We start from the raw sequence: 27845 nt of genomic DNA on the forward strand, positions 1-27845 counted from the left end.
ACAGCACCCGTTTGAGAACTGTAATAGCTTTCATTATCGTCGCGAAATACAAAAAAGTTTAACAACCAATTTTAACAATTCTATTTAAATGAAAAACTAACATTAACTTCAACATTGTCACAATTTTTGTTGACTTCGCTTACTTTATTCTGAAGGGCTAAATTGAAGTTGCCTTCGTTTCCGGTTCCTGTCAAAGCTTCTACTGTGAGAAAACACGTTAATGACATTTGAAGAAATGTTTTATTTAATATTAAAATTGGGTACAAGTTATAACTTATGTTGGATGAAAAATAAAACAATTTAATTGCAACATTAAGATCATATACATTTTAGTCAAATATATATAATATATACAATAAATATAATAATGCTATTTACAATTAATATTCTCAATTACAATTTCTTTTCGAAAATAATTTTATGTAATTTCACAGATAAAAAAAAATCGAAAAAATAATTTGTTTAAAAAAATAGACTCAAATGACATTGAAACATCCTTAATACATGTTTAAAATAAGGTTAATCTTTTTCTTTAATAATATTATAATGATACATGTGTTTAAAAATGATATGGATTAATAATAATAAAAGAAATATACAGGGTGCTTTACTTCGCATTTCACATAAAAGAATTTGTTATCAAAAAATGTGATGATTGTGTTTAATTAGCAAAAGTGAACAAAAAAATTTTAACAAGTAAACACCCTCTAATAAGGAATGTATTAGCTGCTAAAAATATATCATTTAAAACGTGTTTATATCAGAATTAATAAATAATAAGTAAATAATCAGAAAAAATGCAATATGACGTGGAATAAATAAATAAATGCGATATAAATACGTACATAATAAGTAAGTTTAAAACTATTTACACGTTTGTTGTAGTAAAATGGATAAAACGTGAAATCGTCCGATTTTTTTACATTTCTTAAAACCTCGCATAATTACTTTTCACTTTTTCTTATCTTTTATGTTATACTCTTAGAAAAGGCAAGATTGCATTCTTTTTATTATTTCTTTTTTGTCTCTTCTTAAATCTAATAACAAAATCAAATCCATACAAACACAGAGAAAAGAATTTTTGAAAGAGTTTTTTAAGCGAAATAATAATTTATGAAAAGTATAATAATTTTTCCGATTTCACAGGATTTTCTTTATATTTTCATTCAATATAAAAATATTTTTTAAAAACTATTTTCAACGCACGCTACAGGAGATAAAGATAAATATAAATAGGCCTATACTCCCTTTCTGTATCTTATTTATTATTATTTTTAAGGGAAAGTACATACATCTCACATTGTTTTCAACTTATTTTTTATTTTTAATTATTGTTTTTTTCTTTTCCCTTTAAACATACCTTAACAATTAACAACGGTATTTATTTATTTATTTTATTTTTTTAATTTCATTTCAAACTCTCCGATTATTACCATTTCATTTTATTATATATTATTTTTGTTTCTTTAAAACGAAGATAAGGTTAGTTACCACAAAGAACAGAAATTCTCTTTGTACAGTTTTTAAATTTATCTATCAATTTCCAGAGATATTTTTTACTTATTTTTTTTTTTTTGAGATCCTGCGATCATCTGCAACTACTATATATTCATGTATAATTTAATATTAATATAGGTTTTTTTTTAATCTTGTATTTTCCACTACTACGATTTTTTCTTTAATTTTTTTTTTAATAATTTATTTCTTATACGAGAGAGAAAATATATATCCTAACGATAAATTGGTATTGTCATCGAGATTGAGTATAAAAGAGAGGAAAAAAGGAAGTTTTTAATTCAAATTTATTTTCCATCAAAGGAAAACGATTAAATATAAAAAGATAAAAAAATGCAGTTTTAATTTTTTAATATTCAATAAAATAAAAATTCTAGAGATACTTAAATTGTTGACAACCTTGAATTTGGACTTAAACCTTATTTTGATTTCTCAGCTATTTAAAATTATGGTCACGGAAATGAAACGATATCGGATTAATTTGACTATTTGTAGCCAATTTTAAACATAATTATTGCTGTTCACGATACGATGCGGGAAATAAAAAGTTATCAACTTACAAGATAATCAAGTATAATATATAACCCACTTTGCGATATTTAAACAAATTTTAAGCAAAGCCTATCATAATTTGTTAATATGAATTTTTAAATTACAGGGTAGTATGTTCCTGGATCAGTAAATGTGTCGCTGAGATGGAGAATACCAGTTAAGGATCAAATCAGAAGAAAATTTTGACAGAATTCAAAATTCTCAGTATATTGATACAAAGTAATAGCGCTCTCCAAGCCTACAGAACAATACTTGTAGACACTTAACCCTTGACCACGAAGCAAATTTAAAGGTGAACCTCAAGGAACCGCTAGGTTAAGAAAAAACCAACGAAAAAGTTATGATTTGGCTGCAAATTACTTTTATATTTGAGACTAGATAAAGAAGTTGTATTTATAATTTTTAGTTTTATAACAGAAATGGGAGTATGATTGGATTTCCTAGTTCATTCTGTCAGTAATAAAAATGTACTAACAAATTTCATTCAATATCTTGATAATTTGAACTTATCATGTTAGAAACCGCAAATTTGATAAATTTTCTATGGCTCTCTTAGAATTTTGATTTTATTGAACACTATTAATCATTTTAAGACTAATTATGGGGTGAAAAAGAAAAACAAATAAGAATTTTGTTAGTGTATAAAACTTTGGAATGTAAGAAATTTTGATTAATGAATTTATTTTTAAAATAAGTGAAACGAAGTTAAAATGAAAATAAATTTGAGTTCAGTCAAGAAGTTTTTTTGCTTTCTTTAAAAAATTTGGCAACGGGTTATTCTTCTAAAATTAACCAAAATTTTTGTAAGAGGTATATAATTTTTTTTTTATTAAAAAGACCACAGCGTTTACCTAATTTTAAAAAATATAAATTAAGTTTAATTTTTTTTTGTTAAAAATGATTCTAAACCTGTTTTTTATTTCAACTCTCATAAAATCGCAACGATAAAAAATAGAGTAGATAAATCACAGATTTTTTGAAGTTGTTTTTACTTTTATAATTATTATTTTTTTAATTTTTCTATAATAATTCTTTTTTGTCTACTTTAAAATACTCCCGCTATTCAAGTAAAAATATTTCGATCTACAATTTCTATATAAAAAGTAGGTTTTTTCTGCCCAGTTCGATTTTTCTAATCACTTCAACTAACAACATTTGAAATAATTCTTTCTTATTATAAACCATTAAAAAATATTAAACTGAGCTGAGACTGATCGAATAAATTCTTTTGTAATTTAGATTCAAAAATCTTTTTAAAATTATTTACTTTTTTTAATTAAACTTTTGCTTTGATGAGAGAACTGAAAAAATTCAGCGTTTTTCGTCAAAAATATATTACCTCCTCATCCGTGGGCGGCGGCTGCTCGCTCCTTACCTTAAATTTTTCTGGTATCTTCGGATAAGTGTGCGTCCGGGATGCTCTGCCCCCCGTGCTTGGACTCGTATTATGAACAGAACTTGTCGTTGGTAATGTTTGAGATCCGGGGGGCGAAGCTTGCATCATAGCTGGACTTGAACCGGTCCTACTATGTGAATAAATTGTTGTTGGAGTCTAGAATTCAAAAAAAAATAAACAAAATATAAAAATAATAATCTTTTTTATCAAATTCATTATTTAGTAACTTACAGTTTCTCCTGAAGTAGGACTAAAACTATCAGAACCTAATCTTTGATAACCAGAACTAGTTCTTCTAACTTTTTCCTCTTGACTTAATTTTAAAGGTAACATCTGTTGTGGTCCAATGGAAGATGCTGAAGAGCTAGTGCTACCTGTACTAAGTCTAGAAGCTAATTTAAGAGGAATTTGTTGTTTAATTGGAACTTGAGAAACTTTCTGTTGATTAGTTGTACTAATTAAATTAATAGGAAGTTGAGATTTTGATGAACTGGTCGATCCTTTTGACCATTTACTATCTTTTCTTCGTTCTGCAGTAGAATGAGAGGTTGTGCTACTCGCGCTGGATGTCGTAGTCACAAAAGCGCTATCCGATTGAGGACTACTTTCTTCAGAACTTTGATTGCTGCTATCATCAACTTGACTCGCAACCGGTAAAGCTACGTTTGGCGAAATTAAAAGACCTTGACTGGTTAAAATTTCCATTTTTCGATAGAGTTGTTCGCGTTGTTGTGCTATATCCGATTGTTCAGCACGAATTTGTTCTTGCAACTTAGCTAATTCGCTTTTTTTCTCTTCTAATTCTCTTGCTTCTTGATCTCTAGCTGCGTTCCAAGCTGCTTTTTCCGCTGTTAATTTATCTTGTAGATTTCTTAACTCCTCCAATTGTTGATTGTGTTTATATTTTGAATCACCCCCACCTCTCATTGTGGAAATTTGAGCTTGTAAACATTCATTTGTAGTCATTAGTTGTGAAATAATACATAATAAATTATAAACATAATGTGATAATTGAACAGCGGCGTACTGTTGTTCTCTTCCTAATGACAACAATGCAGGAATATCGGGAGCTGCTAAATGTTGATCTGAACTAGGAACACCACCGTTTGTTAAAGGTGGAGTTGAAATAACACAGTTTCTGTAGGGGAGACGTTCAAATAATTTACTATCACCTGGGCGCAGGTTCTCCAAGTCCGGTGTTCCAGCTGGAGTTCCACTTGAAGAATTTAATTTTTTCCCTAACAATTTAATGGGTGCTTGAGGATTGTCAAAACCACCGAAAGTTTCGGCTCTTTTAGGAAGAATTGGTGAAACGTAAGTTTCACTGTGATGTTCTCCCGCTGAACTTACACTTCTTGATAAATTTGTACCGGTTGTGTAAAGGCTACTAGCCAATTGACTGACTTCCTAATAATTTAATTAGAGAAATAGATAAGGAATTTTTTTTGATCGATTTTGTTACCTGAACCGCTGTCAGCACTTCTTTCCACATTTGACTAGTATCAGCAGTCTCGCTAACTAAATGACGATAAGATGGTGGCGATGGGGGCTCTAATCCTGCAATTTCTAAAAGACGAAGTTGGAGAGCCATTTTTTCTTCTAATAGGAGAGCTTGTTCGACGTCTTTTTGTCTTAATAAACCTGGAAAATTATGTTGAGCCATCAAATAAGAAATTATCTATTCGCTAATAAGTGTGGATTACAAAATAATGAAAATTTGTGTATAAAAGAAATTAAAACTAATAAGGAGCATCCAAAACATGCAGAAACTAGACACTTTACTGCCGTAGTACATGCTTTAAAATATGTCCGCAAACGAAAACCAGATATTCTGGTTGAATTTCAACCTACGCCTGTTTACTAATTCAGAAAATGAGACATTACTAATATGTTAGTTTCATATAACAGAAATGCATGCACTTTTTGGACAATTACACGGAAATTGCTTGTTGTTGAACCATTCTCGAGATATAAAAGTGATTTGTTAAACAATCATAAAAGGTCTAAAAAAAGAAGATGTCTTAATTCAATAGATTGTAATTTCTGCGATGTTGTATTAATTTGAATTTCAAGTATGTTTTTGAATTCTTTGATGTATTTTACATAAAAAACTCTTACTTAAAAGCTGTAGCACCTACCATTCCCGAGATATGAAGAGTTTTGTGGAATAGTCATAAAAAGTCTAAAAAATGAAGATGCTTTGATTCAATCGATTGTAACTTCTGCAATGTTGTATTAATTTCAATTTCAAGTATGTTTTTGAATTCCTTGATGTATTTTACACAAAAAAGATACTTTTACTTAAAAGCTGTAACACCAACCATTCTCGAGATATAAAGTGTTTTATGTAAAAAAAACATAAAAATCATAAAAATAAAGATGTCTTGATTCAATTGATTACAATTCATACAAAAAATCGTTTGCAACGCAATAATTAATGGAAGAAAAACAATTAAATTAATTTAATTAAAAAATATATAAACTAAAGTTCTGATTTTAACCATGCAAAACATATGTAAAAAGAAATTTCTTTGAAACATCAGGCTTTTTCATCTTCAAAGATTTAAAGTTACCTTTAATATCCGATTCGTCATCTATCACATGAAACAACAATAACATTTTTATCACCAACGATACCATAACAAGGACATCACAATTTATTTCGTTACTTAATAAGAAGTTGATAGTTAAGTATTAGACATGCATTATTTTATTCTTTTAAATTAGTTGTGACGTTTTATAAAGAAAAATCAATGATAACTTACCGACTAAATGTTTAATTTGATTTTGTTTGGCGCTCAACATTTTCTCCTCAGAACTCAAAGCGATTGATTCTTCTTCGTCTTCTGGACAACTTTGAACAGCAGCTCTATATTAATCAAAAAGAAAATATAATAAAAGAAATATTTTTTTTAAACATTATTACCTTATAGCTGATATCCAAATTTGTTTATCCTTAGGTTTATGAACTTTTAGTTCAAACATTTCTGGATCAGCAGGATTCGATGAAATCAAATAAATCCCTCTTGATTCTTGTCCGGCTTTTTCACGCACTAATAATTTTTGTAAAGAAACTACTCCAGCTTTGTTATCGGGCGTAAAAAAACTATACTTTTGTGAATTCTCTTGTAAGAAGAATAAAACATCAGAAAGAACAATTACTAAAACTACTTGCATTTTTCCTCTTCCTTGCATTAACATAGCAACGCCTTCGAATTTTAACGATCTGTTTCCTTGTAAAATATCGGATTTTTTAAATTTCAAACCTCTATGAACTGTATACGATTTTGCATCAATTTTGTTATAAATTTCAATTTTTCTGTCTTCTTTTTCTTTCTCCGCCACTTGAGAATCAACTTCGATCAAAATTTCTTTAACTAAACCCAAAGCTTTTTGTAAAGATTCTTGTTCTTCTTTATTATCTTTACTTGTTTTAATTAAAGGTTCGATTAATAAAGGGTATTTTGTTAAACGTTGTGTAACAAATAATATACATTCAGGGATTCCCTTCTTTTTTAACAAAGGATTTGTTTGACAATGTTTTACAAATTGTGAAAATCTCGCATCGTTATGAAAATAATATTTGTATAACTCAACAGCATCTCTATGTCTACTACAAAACTCTCCATACGCTGATTTTAGTTTATAAGCATGGTGATCAGAAAAAACTTCAAGTAAAATATCAGCTATGGTTGAAACTATTGGAGATTCTCTTTGTCTATGACGTAATCTTGATAATAACGCTAAATGCATCTCAATTAAATCGTTTAATCTCGGGAACATACGTTCTAGATTTGCACCTAATTGGAAGTATTTATTTAAACCTTCAACGAAAACTTTTTGCATCACCAGTAATGTCATGCAGTGATGTTTTTCAGTCAAAATAAATTCATAAATATGTTCTTGTCTTTTAACTTCTTTTTCTTTAAGTTTTTTAGCGATTTCTTTGCCGACGTGTGGCGTCCAAGAATCAGGTTCGCTCTCGTGTAATCCTAAACTATAATCAGTGCACAAATCTGCTGCAGTCAATGGAGTATCAGATAAAAATTCTAATTGTATTAAAGGAACATCATCCGCAAAACTAAAATATAAAAGGTAACAAATAAGAAATGGTTTGTTTTATATTAATAAAAGATGGTTTAAAAATTGGCTTACACTGTAGTGTCGTGATGACCATGATCGGTTTCTTTTTCGTCCGAAAGAATTTGGCTGGAAAATAATTAATGAATCAGATCGAAACAGAAGTACATTTTTTTGAACAACTAAAACGGTTCGAGAAACAAAATAAAGACGGTAATAGTTGTGATAGTATTAGAGCACACGGTTTTGTTGTGGTATAGTGAGTTAGCGATAGCGTTTTTTAGATAATTCACAAAAACAGGAACAATAACAGTGATTGATGAAGTTTTTATTTAAAAAAATTAATAAAAAATGTTGCCGTAAATGTGAATTTATTCCAGACAGAAGAAAAAAGTACTTTAAATATAGGTAGAATTTTTTAAAATTATTTTAGCAGCACATGCTAAAAATTATCTAAAGGATTTTTTGGTGGGGTTCTAACATAAGTAGAAGCGGTGCCACTCCTGTTAGCTTAAAAAAAAATGTTGAATAGAAAAAATTGGGTTGCAGAAAATTCTTCTCACAGACCTCCATCGTTACTAAATACAATACAATCAAAAAATACAAAAATAACAAGTCTTTGGTGTCAATTTTGAATGTGATTGTAATGGTGGAAGTTTGTAAGCATGTAATCAATCCTGTTTGTGTTATCAAAAAATAAACTAGATTAAAACAAAACCTAGAATAAAAAGCGTTGTCTACCTTAAGAACAAGAGCAAAAATTGGAAAATCCAAAACAAATTTAATGAAACCGATTGAGAACTTTACAGCCCTATAATAGCAAATATGCATCATTAAATATAAAAATATACAACAAATAAAATACAGTGTGTTGCATTTAAAAAAGTATTTTTTTATATGAAAATATGAAATCAGTCAAAATTAATATATCTTAAACTATCAGACTAGTTCCAAACTGAAACGTTTAAAATTTGAGGAATTAACAGAAAAAGAAATGTAACATTGGTTTCATTGTCGCCCCATTGTCTGTGCCATAAATTCTGCTACAAGTGTATTAGTTGGCGAAACACCTTACCAAGATTCTTTCCTTTTAATAACGGAATCATATGTCAGAGATTCTACGCATGTTGTGGAATCAATCAAAAAACTGTGAAGTTAGATCCCCAGGATATCCTGGTAACTTTCGATATGCAATCTCTAATTACCAGAGTACCAGTCAAAGATGCCGTGGATGATCTTCGCCAGAAACTCATCACGCAGAGCTTATCGAAGTATGCTCCAGTGCTAGTGGTGTATTGCACAATGCAAAAGGGCAGCCATTTGACATCTGTAATCGGCAATTTCTACATGGAGACATCCTCTCATGGGCAGCATATGGTAAACTCAGAGATGTGTTTAAGAGCAACCTATCAATATGTCTAAAAAGAAAAGTGTTCGATCAGTGCGTGCTGCCGATCATGATCTATAGGGCAGAAACACTGACTTTGACCATAACATCTGCCAACAGGGTTAGAACAGCATAGCGTAAAATGGAAAGATCAATACTCGGAGTATCACAGTATTACAGACGTCATTTCTCGCATTGCCAGACTCAGATGGCACTGGGCTGGCCCGAAGGACATATCATCATCATAGATCATCATCATCATACTGTACAATTTTTTTTGAAATTTAGAAATTTCTAGAGGTTTTGTAACAGTGTGTCTTTTTCCGACGAATCAACCATAAAGGATCAAAACTAGTATTTACTGAAGTTGAGAAAGATGCTAACCCTTTAATTCAAATTTATTTTGTGTTTTATATCAATTAGTTATTGTTGTTTAATATCAGTTTTTAAATGGAACACCTGTATATTACATAAATTTAAAAAAATATGTAAATAATAACTTATTGAAGCAAATAAAAAAAATATTGACGACTGCTTGCTGATAGCGGACACAAAAATAGTGACAGTGTAATAAGAGAAGAAGTGGAGGAAGAAAAAATTCGCAAAAAATTTTGCAGACAACGAACTGCAAAAAAGAAGAAAGAGGAGAATGAGGTTATTATTGTTTATTTTTACTTTTTTTAATTGTTGAAGGGGTACAGGGACTTACTTAACTCCCAGTTTGGTGGCGACCCTGCGCCAAGGCGAGTAGCACAGCTGACTCCTCCTAGAAGGAAGGGGCGGGGAACAGGCAACAGATTAGCCACACCACCCTCTAATATCCCAAATTCACTTTACATTTTACACGCATTAATATAAAAAGAGATATTTTTCGATCAAAAAACACGTACAAAGTATTTTTTCTTGGGGTAAAAGGTAAAGTGTTATCCTTAACATGTATCGTGTCCAACGTAAATTTTTTAATTTTAATTTTGTTTTGTAACGACCTAGTTAACAAAATAATTAATAAAAAAATCTACCAAAAATAAAAATAAATAAATAAATATCATCTACGATCAAAGAAGTTTTAAATACGTATAGAAACACATCTACGTGAACACGACACTTTGTCAAACATGCAGAAACTTTCTGTAATTTTACTACTTTTTTCTATTATAAAAAAAGAACAGAAAATAACACTAATAATTTAAATCTCTAATTTTATTTACAAAATTTATACTAAAAGGAAAACTAAATAAACATTTTTTATACCGTGTGTATTAATAAAATATCTAAGTTATTATTGCGTATAAACGACTAATAATGAGTTTCTTAATACACATGTTATAAAAAAAATATTTAAAAAAATTTCTGCAGTTTGATTTTTTTAAGACGCATAATTCCGCACAAATCCTAACGCATCATACCGTAAATAAAGGTAAATAGTTTATAGAATTACGTGCTACAAAGCAAGCCGAACACAAAGAAACGGGTCAGGAAAGACACACCGACAGAAATAGATCAATCAAAGTAAAGCCAAGCAAAGGATTTTAAGTTCAAGTTTATTTTTTTCATATTTTATTACTTTGTTTTGTAGTATTTACAAAAATATGTGTGTGTGTGTTTCATTGATCAATATTAGTTCTTATTTTCTTGTTATTTATGTAGTGTAACAAAAGAATGTCAAGAAGTTTTTAAAAAAGTGTTTTTTGTACATGCAAAAAATGAAAAAGTATATTTATGTGTATTTTAATCGTAAGATTGCGTTGAAAAGTTCTAAATCTGTAATAAACAAGTAAATACAGTAGTTTTCCAAGAGTATGTATACGTAGAGACCAAATAAAAAAACAAAGACTAAACATTGAACACAAATTTTTAACGTGTTTTTAATCTACACACCCTAAATAATCAACAAAAAAAAATAAAAAAACACTCAAATCAATTAATCAAAAATAAAATACTCATTTTGTTTCCCGTAAACAAAACCAGCCGAAAACAAACATTAATATCCACCCGGAAATTACAATTGAGAAACACACGAAATCATTATGTTTTCACATCTTTTTCAATATATTATTTATGGTTGATCTTAGTCACTTTTTGAAATAAAAACTTACCTGTTTGAGCTGGTTTGGCTTGTTGGAAGTGATCCAGAACCTCTTTTGGCAATTATTTGTTTTGAATTCGGCAATTGGACACCAAAACTAGTCATTTTAGGAGCATTCTATAAATTGAAAATGTTACAAATTAATGTATTTATCCTGAATAATATTTACCTTGGAATTTTTTGGTTTATTGCAATCAACTATATTGTCCTTACAAGTATTTTGATGAACGGTTGTGTTACAATCTTAAAAAGAAATGGAAATACAGAAAAAATCGTTTCAATTAAGTCTTTTTATGATTCTTGTTTTAATGATCTTACTTTCACAATAAAGCGCAGGTTTATTGCTTAGTGGTTTACTGCACCAATCACAATTATTAGAAGAACTGTAGCATCCGGACACCCACTGATGGGAAATTAATTTTTTGCTTTTATCCTAAAGAAAAGATAATTAGTAATTAATAAAAAAAACAATTCGCTTTAAAGAAAATTCATTATTACCTTCTTTTTTCTAAAGAATAAACTACCACGTTTCCGTCTCTTCTCAGAATGATTGTAATCCACACTAAATAATAAAAGTAAGGAGGTTAAATCAAAATGAATTACCCAAAAACGATTTCTTTTAAATCTTTAATCTATTTTAGAGAAACAATGCTTTTCTAAAGACAATTAAAAGAATGAAGAAATCAAAACGATATTATCTAAACACGAGGTTACTTTAAGAATATACCAAAATAATTTAAAAGAAAACTGTAAACAGTCAGAAATTGTTAAAGATTGAAAGAAGTATTTTAAAGAAAGTTTTTTAAGGCATTGTTTCCGGTAGAAACGCAATGAAACAAAAAAGCTTAAAAAAGTAAGAAAATTAGAATTAAAAGTGCGTCACACGTTTACATGCGACAAGCACGTGCCGGATGGTTAAATTCTTGTACTTACTGGTGAAGATGCGCGATTGGGTGGCCGTCGTAACGTACGCGACCGATCCTACTGCCCTCTTCTTCCGTTTCACTCTCCGTTCCGCTAGGACGGCCCCTAGACACGAAGCTAAGCACATGCACTATACTCTAGCTTGGTAAAATGTTGTTAGAGGTACATTTATAACAACAAAAATAAAATAAATATTATACACAATGTGCAAAAATGAGATGATCAATTTTGAATAAATCGAAAATGTTTTTTTTTTTTTTTCGTAATACCTGTTTTAATTTCATAGATTCGACGTTGAATTGGTCATTAAAAAAAGTATCATGCTAAAAACTATTTTTAAGATATTTCAAAATCTGATATGTTCAATAAAAAAACTCTAGAGTAACATATTGCTTAATATTTTTCATTTAGTCATAACATGCCGCTCAGCAATAGTTGGAGTAACATTTATCCAAAGATAAATGGGCTTGAGCTAAAACTGACCAATTGGAAATTAGTGACATTTTTATAGAGATAAATAAAAAACTGAACTAGGCATTTATGTACATAAAACAGGTAGGTTAAAAAGACTAACTCTATGCAAAGTTAAACTTGCATTTGGCCCTATAAATAGATGGACTTCCAATGGACGGGTATTACCTGAATTTAGAGAAATCATACAATAATTTTCGACTCCTCACAGCGGCCAGGGTTGAAGCTAATTACTTAGGTGTAAATGGAAAAATGGTCGTCTAGAGTTTTTAAATTATTGAACATATAAATTCTACCTAATAACTATAATTTTCAAAAATTGTTTTACTAAGAATGATTTGTGTGAATTAAATAATTAAAAGCAGACAACACATACAACATAAATCTAAAAGGAAGTGATAATTTCTTTTTGGATAACTTACATCGGAAGTGTAGGTTGCGCTCCACTGAGTGTTGGCTCCGGGGCCAAATCTCTAACGGCGATGATTGATGGTGTTGAAACAGATTTTTGCAGCGGTAATCTAGCCGGTAACAATCTAAGTTGTTCAGCCTCACGTTTTGCTTTAATTTTATTGAAGTCATTCTAAAACAACATCAAAAAGGAACAATCAAAAACGAAAAACAAAATAAAAAAAATTCTTACTTGTAAATCTGCTTCATTTAATGAATGTGTACTAGCTCCACCATTTCGCTCAGTTCTTGCTCTTCTACCAACAATAACGGGATCAGTTCCTAATAAACGGGCTCTTCCATCCACATTATCTATAAGTGAAGATTCGTCCGCTTCCGATTCCATACTGCTCAATGATATACTTTAAACGACAATAAAATAAATTAATCAATTTAAAAAAAAAATAATAAAAAAAGTTTTAATTTACCTCCGCTGCCTGCCAGGTTTGATTTTGTCTTTGGCTCCGGTAAGATCTTCGAGAGCAGTCCATGATCGTCTTCTTTGAGGATCAGGTTGACATAAAAAGTCTTGAGTGCCTAAATATAACAAAGAGAAAGAAAGGAATTAAATGTGAAAAACGAACGGAAAAAAGTTTCCTCATTAACCTTTGACGTGATTTTAAGTATCTTAACAAGAAAAATAATTAACTGTATGAGTATTTACCGCTTCCCTTTCGACTGGGTAACTGGTGAAGTGGTGACGATCCTAAAGAACCCCCGAGCACTTCCAATTCGGGAACGGCTTCATTAAGAACGGGACAACTCGCGCTCAATCTCGCAACTTGTGCCAGTAGCGGATTTAAGGCGCTCGCAAAGTCTTTTGTGTGATGAGACTGATATGGATTGCCTACAAATAAGAAAAAAATAATGAATGTGAAAAAAAAAAACAAAAAAGATATATAGAGTGTAACCAAAGAAATAAAATCGAATGGAAATGAATGAAACAAACAAGTCTATTCAAGCGGAAATGGGGATTACAAAAAAAATGAATCGTTTGAAAGAAAGAAAAAAAAGGTGTAATTTTAATTTTATTGACTCAACCGCGCGACTCTTCTTCTCGTCTTGAACTTTACCGTCCCAGTGTATTTCCGTTACATAAATAAACACTCTGTATATAAACAGTGTACGAGGCTACTTGTTGGCCAATGTTCAAATAGATACGTTAACAAACATTCTCATAAATTTACTAATACGCCTATTCTAGTTTCTTTCTTAAGTAACTTATTTTTATAATAATCATCCCATTAATTTATAAAAACAAGTGTAAAAGATCTTTAAAATGAGCTCAAATACAAGATAAAATCACAAATATTATTTTGATATTCCATATGTTAGTTTTTACGTTAATTGTTATTGTTATAAAAACAAAATGAAGTAATAAAAACATAAACTTTTTCTTAATTATAGTAAATGTAGCTATAGCAGCTTTTGCATTTTAATCTGGATGTTCTCGAAATTCATGAGTATTTTGCCTCGATTAGCTGGAATCTGGAACTGTTCAAAACTTTTAAAATAACATCAAAACATCTTGTACCTAAAAAGATTCGGATGTGATATAATCAGTAACAGCAGTACTTTGAGCTCATTTTAAAGAAATTTTGAATAAAAAATAAATTATTTTTCTTACTCTGTACTGTTGCATCTCGCATACGTTGAACCGTTTCATGTATTTCCCTGACATATTGTAAACTGTCTTCCAGCACCGGATAAGTTTTGTTTGCCGGTGAATGTGGTGTAACGCTTATGGTAGGAAGTGGTCCTGGCCTGGGCAACATGTCCAGGTGGTAATCCGTGATGACGTCTTCGTCACTGTCCGGTTCTCCACCACTTTGTCCGCACTCATCTGAAAATACGATACAAAACATCATCGTCAATACAAAGATCTTCGTAAAAACACAAGAAAAAAAAATCTTAAAACAACCCACACATAACGCCGAACAACAAGTTCTAAAATTAGATAATTACGCACTTTCGTAGCGGCTTATTTATAATTTACAATTAGATTGAAGACTTGCATCTGTCGCAAAGGAATTTAAGTTAATTGAAGAAAATATATTTTTTATTTTGTTTTAATAAGATTCTTACCTCGGAATATGTTAGTGGATTTTCGGTATGATTTGTAAAATAGTGAACGATGTATCTGGAGAAAATCCGGTACATTTTGAAGGAAAGATACGGGAAGCATTTCCTTTGACGTCAATTTCGAGAATTTGAAGAAAAAAATAAAGTCTTTTATTTAAACACTCTTGAAGCTACGTTAAAACGAAAAATAAACTGTATGTGTAAATAAACGTGTGTGATCAAAACGATAACATTCTATGAAATTGAAATGATGATCCAAGATTTTTTTTCAGATAAGATAAGAATGGGATAACAAACGTTTTTATACAATAATAGAAACCAATTTAATTCGATTTGCAATCTGCAAAGAGTATTTGCAATCAATGTATTTGAAATCACTCATTTAAAAGAATCATTCAAAAAACAAAAAATTATATAAATGAAAATAAAATAACGACGAAATTGTATGCAGCATTCTTTTTATTATAATAATTAATTTTTTTAACATCAACATGTTAAACAGCAAAAATACAAAATAACATTTACATTTAAAATTAGAACTGTAAGTTTTTAGAAAACCTAGAAAAGCGAAACAATCTCGTTGATGGTTCCACGTTATGCACACAAAACAACGACTTCCGGTGCAAAACTTCCACCTGCTAATACCGCCACATAAAACAACGAATAAAAAATTCTTGAGTTGAATGTATTTTGCGGTTATGCTTCGGTAAATTTACTATTTTTTTTAAAATAAAGTTGTAAAAAATGTGGGTTTCAATTCATTGAAATGCACCGAATACATTCGTAATTTCTACAACTCAAAACGAATAACACGATTATAGCCAAAACACAAAAATTTCTGGAAAATGTTCTAATTTTAGAGTTCTTGGTAAAACGTAGAAGACTTGAATGGAGACAAAAATAAATGTGTGGTGGAATTGTGGTAAAATAATCGTTCTGAGTGGTTTAATTTTAAATTTATATTAAGTTCAGTTTAGTTTAGTCTTTAATTAACAAAAATATTTCGTATTTATAAAATTATCATCATCTTATTAAGACATGAAACCTATAAAAACGAGTTTGTTTATCACAGCTCGGTTAAAATGTAAAAAAAACTTCCGTTCTCAGCGCATTTTACGTTAAAAGATAATAAAATTTATTATTAAAACTTCCAAAATTAACCAAACGACAACCAAAATTTAGCCTTCATTTTTTGGTTTCTTTCAATTTTTTCACATTCTCCCATTAATGTTGAAAAGAAAGAATTTTCACGTATTCTTTTGTATACCGTTACCAAAAACGCCGGATATATTCCGTTATATCCTCGCACGAGAAGAACAAGCGTTTTTCCATCCGGCTATTGTTACCCATTTAAGAACTATAAATTTTATATAATAATTAGTAAGGAAATTAAAGACGACTTTGAAATAGATATTTAAATTAATTACACATGTTTACAAATTCCGATAAGCTTTTGGACTCAACCAGATGAGAATTAATCTCAACGTAATTTGATCCGCTGAATCAGAATATTTAATCCGTTTGACAAGATTGATTCTGGATTTTGAGTTTTTTAAATTGTTTTAAACTGTCACTCTGCCAAAAAGTAAACATGAATTTAGAAAAAACGGTGACAAAATAATAACTATGCTGTTTTGAATTCGTCCAGAACAAAGCTTTTTTTATTGCCAATAATATGGAGAGAAAAAATCATGTAGAGGATTGCCACTTTTGCTTGATGAACGTCATCGGTATTAATGCTAGAAAAGTAGCACAATACAAATCTCATAGGGAGTATTGACCCATTACCAGTTTATCCAGGTGTAAGTTCCCAGCAAAGTTCGACTACATCTCTGTCAACAAGTGATTTTGTCATGGAAGGAAACCAATTAGTGAACTAAGTGATTTGATCCGTGATTTCAGCTTATCGAAACAAAAGGCAGAGTTGCTTGCATCAGGGTTGCAGGAGTGGAAACATTTTGACAGTGGAACACGAATCAATGTATACAGGAAAAGAAATGAAGTGCTTGGAATATGTGTTTTTGAGTCTAAAGGCTGTGCTACACATTGAAAATAAAAAAATCTATTCCAACCATCTATTCCAGTTGTTCAAGTAGTGTAAACGAAGGAATGATACGACACAATGCATACAATCTTGGCCAAGATCTAAGATCTATGTAAATTCCTTGTAAATCCATAAGACATACTCTGTAGATTCGGATTCAGGGGCCCTAACTACTACATTCAGTAGATAGGCATAATATTATGAATGAAACAAAACAATTTCAGAATATAGTTTTAGAATTGACTAGATTTTAGTATAAAATAAAATGCCTAAAAAATAGGCATTAATTATTGACAATGAATAGTCAACATTTCTTTACTTCTTACAGTTATTATGTGACTTCTTATTTAAAAAGAATCGTTGTATTCTTATATTGTATTGTTTACTAAATAAATTAAATTGTTTTATGTATTCATAAATAACCTCAAACTATACAAAATGAACTATACTTTAACCGAATTAAAAGGTAAACACGTGACCTGGTTATGATGCATACCGTGTATTAAACGGAATGTGCGAACGGGATCAACCACATTTTTTTGTCTTTCTTCTTTTCCTGTATGTGTAACAAGTTGATCGTGCAATGAATCATTAAATGATAAAAAATAGATAGATTTATGAACATTTCCAGGTTTTTTTGTAATAAAAAGAAGCTTATAAGGTATTTGAATTAGTAATACTTAAAATAGTTTTTTTTTGTTTTACTGCAGTAATTTAGAACGTGTTCTCAGTGAAGTGGGTCAAGAACACCTCCTATATCTGCTAATCCCGCGAGAGATCATCTCGCTCAACAGGGTTTTACATGCACACTCAACTATCGAAAAGTGGAAGCTCAAAAGAGATGCCACCGTTATATTTATCAACCTGTTGAAAAATTTAAAAATGTAGTACATCAATAACAAGAACAACACCAAAAAAAACCTAAAGAGATTAAATTAATCCATAAATATAAAATAAAAAAAACTTAAAAAACCAGAGATTAACACGCAAAAAGACATGAATAAACACCAATAACTAAATAAAATCCTATCAATATTAATCAAAAAAGAACAATAAGTAATAACATTTGGTATCGGGGTTTAAACTGAAAATTTTTCAGGCTTATAATGGGGGTACCTGTTGTGCTAGTTGATGGGCGAGGCGTTTACCATGTGAACGGACGCCGCCCCCGGAGGTACAGGCACTACTGGCCCGCCGATGCCTGGGAGATGCCCGACGTCGGGACGCCGAATCGATTACAGACGCTTGCGCCCTAAAACGACGGCGGCGCCCCGTAGCTAAATTCACCACCAACTCAACAAACCAAGAGCGACACCATCGAGTAACAACCACCAGAAGTACTTTTTATTTCATTCAAAATAACCAGACGAAATTCACCTATAAATAAATTTATAGAAAAGAATTCCTAAAAAAAAGAAAAACATTATCAATAGAAAACAATTTAATTTATGACTTGGAAATGAGTTCTAATTAAAACGAGTTGTATCTTTTTTTAAAACAGAAATAGATAGATAACAATTTAATGATCACGTAATAAGTACGTTGGATAATAATTGTTTGTTTATTGGTTAAACGGGAGGTATTTGACCCTACGTAAAGGAAACCGCATTAATAATGAAGTTGTAACTGTCTAGACGTAATCTAACGGACGCTTTTCATGATCCACATACACATTTTTATGCTTCCAGTAACCGTTTTCTCCTACTAATATACTTTAGTTTTTTTCACACTCTTTGTTTAACGTTAATAATTATCAGATGATTTAATATTTATGATGTTATTAACCTTATATAGGAGCGCAAATTACAAATAAAAATAAAAATTTATTTAGTTTCTGTTTTTGATTTGAGAATTAAAGGTTAGTTTGATGTAACATAGAATCAGTTACGACTATAACATAAAAAAAAATACAATTTCATATCAATAGTTCATTCATATCCAATAATTTTCTTACTCAAATCAATAGCTCACTTATTTAAGCCATTTCCCCATAAATGTATTGCGCGGAAAAAAAATTATGGAACTTATTCAATAAAACGATAACAAAGGTTATTTTGCAAAAAACGTTTTCAAAGAAAGGTTACTTGCATAACAAAAAAATGTTAGATCGAAATTAAATTTAAATGAAATTGTTATCAATTACACCCAAAAATTATTATTTGGTTGTTGTCGCAGCACTACGCAAAGGTATTTAACCTAACTCGCAAACAATATTTGAAGAGGTTCAAGTGTATCGGCCAATTTACATTATCCAATTAAGGATGTAAATAATTAATGAAGAATAGAAAAACTAAGGGTACCAATATGAAAGAAGCAGATTAACCGATTTTCAATCAAAATTAATATATCAATTACAATAACGGATCACACAGAGAGATCAAAGAAAAGTCTTACAATGTATATCCGATTACACAGGTTATCATAAATAAATTGAACAAAATCGATCGAAGCTGTCAAATGGCATAAATGAGTCAATACAAAATTGAACTTAATTCTTATTGGTGATTAGCTAAAGTTTAATCGTCAGTATAAGTCAAGGTGTAACACTTGGAACCCACTAACAGGAATTAACTCATTCGAGAGTGCGTCCGCCTGTCGGTCGCCGTTTCACCGATGCCAGCGAATTTATTCACGGCATCCGTCTATCGGTCACCATCCTTGCTTACTCTTGTATGAGACAGACAGAGATAGACGAATAATTAGTTACCTGTATGTTTCATTTTTAATCTGCAGATTAACTGCTAACTAACTTTTGTATTACCATTATAATTCAAAAATACCACGAATAACTGCTTGTTGCAAAAACCAATTACTATCTAATTCAAACTGTACACAAAGAATTCCTACACTCAGGTGGGTGAAGGGGATAACAGAAACAAAATAGGCCAAAAAGAAACCTGCCTAATATACTACGCTGACGATAATCGCCAACTCACAAAGGATGACTAGCAAAAACAAGTACACAGGTTTTATAAAAAGAGCGAAGACTCTACTTTAAGGGAGCAACAAGATATAAGCTGGTAGTCAACAACAACAAGTCATGGAATTTTCCTACTTGGATGTCCACATTTCAAGCACTCACAATCCCGCAGAGGACCTGAGAAGTCAGATCAATAAAGCGTCCGAAATGTCAGGCTGAATACGAGATAGTGTTTCGTCAAATTACTCAATAATGAATTAGGCTTTGAAATACGCAAAAATATACAAACAAACCTGCAAAGAGCACATTAAGAGTCGCAGAAATGAAGGAGGACCATGAAAACTGGCAGGGGAAACGTGATGGTATTTAGTCTGGGGCTGGAGTAGAAAATTTAGTGTTTATTGAGATAACTATGGAGCTGAAGACATTAAAAAATGATTTAATATAATCAGTCACTAAACGACACCACCTTGGTGACACACGGCGCAACCATCATATCCGCAGTCCAAAGGTTGTAGGCGCAGATGCATTCCAGAAAGCTGGCTGCAAAAATGGAGAACTCAAATTAATCCTTTCAAAACCCACTTTTTCATTCCATTTCTATCCATCCATGCTCCCTATCCCACCGTAACTATCCAATCCACGGTCATATCTCCAATATTCTCACCACTCATCTCCTACGAAAATTATAACGCAACTAAATTCAAGATCCAAGACTCAAGCAAATTCTATCCCGGGTAGAAAGACTACGGTCGATAGCCCTTTTGAGCCAACATGTTTTGTTGGCGTGAATAAACATTGTTTTCTCTCTCTCTCAGTCACTAAATAAAGTTTGAAATCACAACGAATATTTCAGCAGGATATTGATCTTGAGCATATGGATACTGTATAAGGTCGCTAAATAACTTCAACCCCATAGAGCACAACGTATGGAAGTTTCTTGATCGCCACTGTTAAACCTGGGAATATTTTAAGACTTGCTGTTACGAGCACAGCATTAAGGTTCTAATGGGTGTCTTTACTGGGTACTGCCGATTAAACACACCTCAATTCGTTGGGCCTAGCCGATGATGTTGAATGCCGACTATGTGCGAAGGACGAGGACACGGTTGAGCATTTTTTTATGCCACTGCCTTGCTATTAATCGTATCAGATTCTTGGTTTTTGGGTCACAGTTTATCTTCCCAAAGGATCTGAATGACTTCACCGAGTAAGGCATTAATGCTCGTTAAGAGCATTGGACTGCACGGTGAAACTTGATAATGTTATCTATCGGAGTACAATGGATCTTTGAGGTCGCGGTGTAAGGTAGGTTGGTCCGCATACCCGATACATAATTTATGTAATGTAAGTTAATTCCATGCCTCGAAGATTATCAGCAGATTTTGCTGCTAAGTTTTCTCAAGTTGCACAAATAAACTTTTGACTTTTTAAAAATGTGTTACTTAACCCCTTTTTGATAAAATCCATTCTAATTTCATTTTCAAATTATTTTCTTTAGAATGCCGTTCACCTAGAGTAACAAAGTATCTATGTATTAACAGTAACCAGATCCTTTTGTGTTTCCCCACGCTGAACACATGTCGTATCTGCATATTTCACATACCTTTTTTTGTGGAAACCCTTTCTCCGCGTTAAAAATCGATTAATAAACCGGTTCGAACAATAAAAATTCCCTTAGAGTAATTATTTTTTATGTTTATTTAGGAAATACGTTTTGGTACCACTGACTTTCTATTTATCTCACTCAAAAATTATAACCTACAAAACGGTTACGTCACAATTGTAGCTTGTTTTGGGTTGGTTCTCGTTTTCTCAACGATTTACAAACAATACATTTTGCGTAAGGTAAGTTAATTTTTTCTCATTTCAAAAACAGAAATAAAAAATATAAACAATAATGTTACCGCCGTAAACGTTACGAAAACGTTTCGTTTTTAACCCATTGTATTATATTTATGTACTTACCTGAAGAAATTGGAATAATTTGTTCTTCGCAAATCCCATCCATCTCGTACGGAAAAATTAATAATTAACTCAACCGAAAACGTTATTTCATACACTTATTTCATGTTATTGGATTTCTTTTTTAATTATTTCTAAAAGACAATAAATAACATAACCTTTAAAATAAAACGCCGTTAAACACCTACGCACAAGTCGAGTACTAAACACAAAACAATTGCTGATCGGTTCTTGGTTTTACCATTTACCATTCAGAGTAAAAAAAAGTTTTTCTTTGGGTTTTTGATTGTTTCGAGGTTCCGTCGGACGATAAACACGTCGAAAATATTTCACGCGAAAATAACGGTAACATTGACGCGTTTAACATTAACCATCCGACCGAATGAAACGAAATGAATCGCTTACGGATTTCTTCTCGTCTATTTTGACACTTGTTACTTCGGCTGCGCCATGTTTCTTAAAGCGTGTGTGACGTCACAACGTGCCTTTTGTGGCCTTTTACCACCACACCACTTTTTAGCAGAGGTAGGAATGCTTTAGAAGTAGTCTAAGCTTTTATAATTACGTATGTTGTTCTATTAACAATAAATAGAAAAGAAATTTTTTGAATTTAATGTTTGGTTTTTGAATTATATTTTAAAAAAGGTGGCTATGATTATCTTTGATAAAAAGTTACAGGTGGCTATGTTTACATTATGTATAGGGTAAATCAAAAGTATATTGCATATACTATTTGAATTTTTTATAATTTAAAAAAAATTTAATTATATCATTTATTTCTAGTTAGTCCTAGCTTTTTTGTGAAATTAAAAATAAAGTGGAATTTATTATTAAATTGAAATTTATAACAAGCTACTGAATAGGGATTTTTATCGACGTGTGTTGTCAGATAGATCTCATTGCTGTTTTCCTTCTCTTGCTTTATTATATTTACATATTGTCATTTTAATTATCAAAAGCAGAGCAAAGTGATTTGACTTTGTAGAGCTCGTTGTTGCCTCCTCCATCACTTCTTCTTTTTTGATTGTTAGCTTCTAAAAAATCGGTTAAATGAAGAAACTAGCAACGAAAGCGGAGAACAGCTAACTCAGTTATTCGCAATTAACGAATAACTGTGAGTTAATTAATATAATTACAAACAGAAAGATCTATCCGAATAGAATTCAAGATGTCAGAGTCTTAACCTCCGCAAACGTTGGAACCAACCAGAACTTAGTACTGGCTAAAATAATCATGAAAACCCACCATATCAAAAAGCAAATACCCGTTAAAGTCAGTAAAGAAAATAGACAGTAATCGCATCTTAGAAACAGATAATGTTGAAGCTGCGTGGCAAAAAATGAAATCAAATTTCAAGGCCGGCGAAGAGGCCGTTCGAAGAAAAATATCTAATAAATCTACTAAATCAAATACGAAAGCATGGTTTACAGAAGAGGTCAAAGAACTGGCAAATGAAACACGAAAGGCATACTGAAAATACAGATCCCAAAGCTTAACACTAGATAAAGACAAAAAAAGACTAGACAAATACATCAAGAGAGCGCATTGGGAAAAGTTCTCAGCAGACATTGAACATGACCTTTACGGAGACCAGAAGAAGGTTTGGAACATGTTAAGAAACAGGAAAAAAGCAATCTAAACTGCCCATAACGTGACATGCGTCGAATAAAAAACTTTTAAAGCAACATATTTTTCTACATCTTAATCTTTTATACGTTCTGCTTTATAAGTGTTGTATTAATAGGTGGTAAGCAATTTTCTTTCCTACAATAATTAATATTTTTTTATCAAGGTTATGGAACACATCTATTTGATACGTATATTTGGTTGCCTACCTTCAAAAACGCCTTTTATTTAAACATTTTTATCCCCTTTTTAAATTGTTAATTTTTAAGATATTTTTTATATATATTTAATGATTTATAACCGTAAATTCTTTGAATTTATTATTATCTATTTCTGAAATTTTCATTTTTAGGTATATAAATGTTACAGCTTATTACAAAAAGGTTCTTTTACCGATCCTTTCAAAAGTTTCGTACTAAACCAAAAGCTTCGGAAGTGTTGTCATGTTACATTTCGCAGTGTAACGAACCACCATGGACGTCTTATTTCATAAAAGTAATTTTTTTGGGGGTTAATATATTAATAATTAAGATTGTTTGTTTTAGTATAGTAGTATTATTGATGATCAATGGGGGAAATCTCATTTTAATTGGAAAGTCGGAAAATCGAATTATCACATTTTAAGGACCGGATGTTATCCTTACATTAAATATCATTGTACGAAAAGGCCCGACGAAGATTTGTTGATTCAAGATTTATTTTTTAGGTGGATTAAAGTTATCAATTTGGGTAAAATAAACAAAATCAACTTTTTTTTAAATTCTTATCTTATTTTAAAATATTTTAGGCATTCCTTGTCTAGCTTACGGAATAGCAGCTATTATTTTGATAAAACACACCGAAATTGTTCAAACTCCATATGGGCCAATAAAAATCTACTTTCTCTATGAGGAAGATAAAGGTTCAGAATATTAATTAAGTAAATCAAATATAAATGGTTGCTTATTTATTTTTTAGAATAAAATGTTTTCAAAAAAATTATAGTTTTTTTTTTTGATATTTCCCTTTTTAAATCTTACCAATAAACTATTGTATTAAAAGATTTTGCGGTTATATCTCTTGTTATATAACCTTTATTTGAGTCATATAAACTCACTTGAACATCTTTTTCTTCACTAAAATTTAAAAAAAATTAAAATCTATAACTTTAAATATCTTAACTTCCTACCTATTGATAATAACAACAGTTGTTCCATCATCATTAGGTCTATCCAAAGCAACGACATGTAATCCATTAAATTTTTCTGGAGCACCAATTTTAATGGATCCTCTTGGAATAAATTTCGAAAAATGTCCCATAGCATAAAAGCTTGGTTGTTTGAAAAATTCCCCGGTTGTTGTATTAACAATAATTGGAGCGTCTACGTTGTTATTAATATAAGTTGGTCCTCCAGTTTCGTTTAGAGCCATATTCCAATCGACCCAACCCACAGACCAGTGTTGCAAATCTTCAATAATATCGACAGCGTAAGCTTGACCGCGTTTCCAAGATCCAGGTAACACAGCTTCATCCCATGGACGATCACCCTTGCAAGCTTCCGTACCCATTATGAATTTATCAGGGTATCTATTATGTGTTTGACTTAACCATTGAGCTGGGACAAAATCATCCCAATACCAATGAACTCCAATACCGTCCATGTAACTGCGGGCTTCAACATCATCAAAAAGCTGAATAAATGAAATTTTGTATGAGATAATCAATAAAAAAAATCAAGTAGTAATAAAAAAATAAAGAAGCATGTTTTCTGGAACCTCATGGACAAAGTTGTGAGGTGTGACCTTGAATGTTCTTGAGGTTAATATAACTGTTATATTTGATATCACGTTGATTGGGTTGTGTTAAGGTTAAGTATACAAGTTCACCTTCATTTATATTTGCCGATTGACGAATCTCCTCCTACAATTTCAAGATCAATGTTACGCAGTGTAGCCTTGACCTTGAGGTTCGGCATATAATCGTGATATTAACCATTGTGACTAATTTTTGTGGACAATATTAAGAAGAAAGTTTTAATACTAACTCAAAAACTAGAAATGCTAGGAAAAAAGGTTTATACTCACTAATGTTTATAACCCAACTACTACTATTACCAACATAGCGGGTTTACTAGCCAAAACATTTCAAATTTGACACATTCAACAACATTATGTTTTATTTCAAAAATTAAAAGTTGTGAATGAAAATGATATTAATAAAAATTGTTCATAATTAATCATAAAGACATAATCCATAAACGTTTTCTTTTCAACTATTTGGTATTCTTAGGTATAAGATATGAAATCTCCAAATCTCTAAATTGACGTGTTTGGACAAAAGTTACTTAAAGACTAGAAATGTTATGAAAAAATGTTCTGAAAATTTCCGCAACCTCTATTTTAGAATGCAAAGTAAATATTAATAACTCATCTACAAAAAAAGTTAATAATAATTAAAAATGTTACTTACTGTAAACAATAAAGGTAAAAGAATACGTTGATCATCGTGAGCGATAAGTTTTAAATTTTTATAGCTGGGATGGTTTCTGATTGTTGGACCAAGATTGTTTTTAATCCAATTATTCTATTCAAAAAAAAAAAGAAAAGAATCATAATAAATCAATTATTACGCGATGAATCAGTTGTAAAAATCAAAAGGTACTCGAAATTAAACGATAAACAAAATACAAGTGTCGTTGTACAGGAAAAAACTTTTGATGGATTACCGCAATCCAAACTAGATCTTGTCATCTTTAATAAGATAATTTTGACATAAAGACCGATGGGTGGCCACTTAAAAAGCCACAAAAATTCAATATTAAAAACATCAATAAAATTGACTTTAAAATAAAATTTATTTAATCCGAGTTGGACTAATTAACTAATTGGATTGTTAGAAACTTACTTGTGTCCAAGGTAACCAACCAATTGAATTAATTCCAGTAAAAGTAAAGAAAGCTAAACTTGGTTCATTTCCTGTAGTTAACCCCCAAAATTCAATTCCTTTCTCTTTATAAGCATCGAAAAACTTAATGAAATAATCAACCCAAGTTTGATAATATTTAGTGATCAAAGAACCACTTCCGCTGTATTCACCATTACTTTTCATCCATTTTGGAGCAGTCCAAGCGGAAGCAAAAAGACTTAAATTATTTTCAGTCAATTCCAAAGCTTCTTTAATTAGAGGAATCTAAAAGAAATTTTAATCAAAATTATTTTTAAAATGATTAACTTAAAATGTTTTACTTTGTATAATCCATCTTCTTCGGCTAATGCGAAATTGACTAAATCCATATCCGGTTCTGGTGTATCCAAATAAGTATATCCGCGTGTTGAAAAATCTGTTCCACCAATTGGAACTCTTCCAACGCTGTATTCAATACCTTCCTTTGAAAAATACGATCTCATTAAATGATTTCTGGTTGTAGCATCCAATAAATTGGCGTTTATTCCGGTGGCATCAGTGAATGCACCCCCGAATCCATGAATAGTTTGAAACTTTTCTGAATGATCGATTTCTGCATGCTTTTTAGCGCCGGATGTCGATGCAAAATCGGCTACTTCTTTGAAAAACCTTTTTCCGGCTAAATTTGATGTGTACATAACGTATTGGCCAGATGGTAATTTTTCCAATGGATCAACTGTATCGCAATGTTCCGCATTGCAAACACAAACGGTTCCATCGTTACCATAATTTTTGTGTTTGCAATCAACACTAGCCTGAGCTAGTGCTGTAAACAAAAAATTTAATTATTAGAAAAAAATTTGTTAAAAATGTATTGTAATCATACTTACCAATTAACGAGGTTAATAAAATGAGTTTAATCATTCTCGGACCGTTTCAGAACAGTCATTGAAACGATCAAGAAATTATTGACGTATATATAATGGATTGGTTTCGTTATCAGATTTTGTTTAGTTGATTGGAGACATATCAAAGTGGAAAAAATAAAAAAAGGTCTAATTTATTTGAAAATATTGTTTGAATAACGTTTAAAGTTTATATATATAGATAACCTCGCAGTTTAATCTGCTTTTGATTTCTGTTGGTTAATCGAAGACGACTGAAAAGAATTTGGGACAAAATGTATGTGGTACGCTTTCACGTTGGTGTGGGAAGTTAACTTATAATTTTCTTCAACGATAAGGAATAAACTGATTTATGTATATGTATGTAAATATGTGGGTTAAAAGATTACTATTAAAGTATTGCACTAAAGTTTTATTTTTCGTTAAAAAAATGAAATAATTGAGATTATCCAAAAAAGAATAAATGTAATGCTTAAATAGATAGCAGAAATAAGAAAAGATAAGTATGGAGTTTTACCAGTTTTAAACGAAGTTATTTAAAAATATTTACATAAAATA

General features: G+C 30.8%; 3 protein-coding genes across 11 annotated transcripts; 1 reads left to right on the forward strand and 2 right to left on the reverse strand.

The window, feature by feature from the left end:
* Positions 1 to 221: 221 nt before the first annotated feature.
* LOC111422898 (rho guanine nucleotide exchange factor 18 cysts) lies at positions 222 to 21968 on the reverse strand. 7 transcript variants are annotated; one of them, XM_023056169.2, is made up of 20 exons: positions 21876 to 21958; positions 18104 to 18392; positions 14489 to 14704; positions 13526 to 13708; positions 13290 to 13398; positions 13055 to 13223; positions 12834 to 12994; positions 11950 to 12057; positions 11515 to 11578; positions 11335 to 11449; positions 11186 to 11259; positions 11027 to 11133; positions 9640 to 9696; positions 7619 to 7672; positions 6390 to 7544; positions 6229 to 6332; positions 6037 to 6057; positions 4926 to 5104; positions 3695 to 4870; positions 222 to 3619 (listed from the first exon to the last, which is right to left on the reverse strand). In XM_023056169.2, exons 3-20 carry the CDS (start codon positions 14634 to 14636, stop codon positions 3392 to 3394), a joined length of 4212 nt encoding a protein of 1403 aa, XP_022911937.1. In that variant the 5' UTR covers positions 14637 to 14704; positions 18104 to 18392; positions 21876 to 21958; the 3' UTR covers positions 222 to 3391. The 7 variants fall into 7 exon arrangements, with proteins under 7 accessions (XP_022911937.1, XP_022911934.1, XP_022911929.1 ...); XM_023056166.2 differs by lacking the exon at positions 18104 to 18392 and having other exon boundaries at positions 21876 to 21968; XM_023056161.2 differs by lacking the exons at positions 18104 to 18392; positions 21876 to 21958 and adding an exon at positions 14947 to 15181 and having other exon boundaries at positions 11950 to 12045.
* LOC111422901 (uncharacterized protein C15orf61 homolog) lies at positions 21655 to 24470 on the forward strand. 3 transcript variants are annotated; one of them, XM_023056172.2, is made up of 4 exons: positions 21655 to 21755; positions 23851 to 23993; positions 24044 to 24227; positions 24286 to 24470. In XM_023056172.2, the coding sequence occupies exons 2-4, from the start codon at positions 23859 to 23861 to the stop codon at positions 24411 to 24413; spliced, it is 447 nt and encodes a 148-aa protein (XP_022911940.2). In that variant the 5' UTR covers positions 21655 to 21755; positions 23851 to 23858; the 3' UTR covers positions 24414 to 24470. The 3 variants fall into 3 exon arrangements, with proteins under 3 accessions (XP_022911940.2, XP_022911941.2, XP_071053935.1); XM_023056173.2 differs by lacking the exon at positions 21655 to 21755 and adding an exon at positions 22323 to 22397; XM_071197834.1 differs by lacking the exon at positions 21655 to 21755 and adding an exon at positions 22411 to 23619.
* LOC111422899 (lysosomal acid glucosylceramidase-like) lies at positions 24430 to 27552 on the reverse strand. The gene is made up of 6 exons (XM_023056170.2): positions 27273 to 27552; positions 26724 to 27208; positions 26383 to 26667; positions 25948 to 26061; positions 24667 to 25169; positions 24430 to 24613 (listed from the first exon to the last, which is right to left on the reverse strand). Exons 1-6 carry the CDS (start codon positions 27304 to 27306, stop codon positions 24514 to 24516), a joined length of 1521 nt encoding a protein of 506 aa, XP_022911938.2. The 5' UTR covers positions 27307 to 27552; the 3' UTR covers positions 24430 to 24513.
* Positions 27553 to 27845: the final 293 nt, after the last annotated feature.

The sequence above is a fragment of the Onthophagus taurus genome, chromosome 7 (assembly GCF_036711975.1).
Source record: "Onthophagus taurus isolate NC chromosome 7, IU_Otau_3.0, whole genome shotgun sequence".
NCBI lineage: Eukaryota > Metazoa > Arthropoda > Insecta > Coleoptera > Scarabaeidae > Onthophagus > Onthophagus taurus.

Excerpts from the sequence above, each read along its gene's own strand:
- LOC111422898 (XM_023056160.2), bottom strand. The coding sequence starts at position 15,046 with ATGCTTCCCGTATCTTTCCTTCAAAATGTACCGGATTTTCTCCAGATA. Across the intron at positions 13,709-14,488 it reads GCGAGATGCAACAGTACAGA|GCAATCCATATCAGTCTCAT; the intron begins GTAAGAAAAATA and ends TCTTATTTGTAG. Across the intron at positions 7,545-7,618 it reads GGTCATCACGACACTACAGT|TTTTGCGGATGATGTTCCTT; the intron begins GTAAGCCAATTT and ends TTTATATTTTAG.
- LOC111422901 (XM_023056172.2), top strand. The coding sequence starts at position 23,859 with ATGTTACAGCTTATTACAAAAAGGTTCTTTTACCGATCCTTTCAAAAG. Across the intron at positions 23,994-24,043 it reads GGACGTCTTATTTCATAAAA|TATAGTAGTATTATTGATGA; the intron begins GTAATTTTTTTG and ends TGTTTGTTTTAG. Across the intron at positions 24,228-24,285 it reads GATTAAAGTTATCAATTTGG|GCATTCCTTGTCTAGCTTAC; the intron begins GTAAAATAAACA and ends AAAATATTTTAG.
- LOC111422899 (XM_023056170.2), bottom strand. The coding sequence starts at position 27,306 with ATGATTAAACTCATTTTATTAACCTCGTTAATTG. Across the intron at positions 26,062-26,382 it reads GTTGGTTACCTTGGACACAA|AATAATTGGATTAAAAACAA; the intron begins GTAAGTTTCTAA and ends TTTTTTGAATAG. Across the intron at positions 25,170-25,947 it reads TTTTACCTTTATTGTTTACA|CTTTTTGATGATGTTGAAGC; the intron begins GTAAGTAACATT and ends TCATTTATTCAG.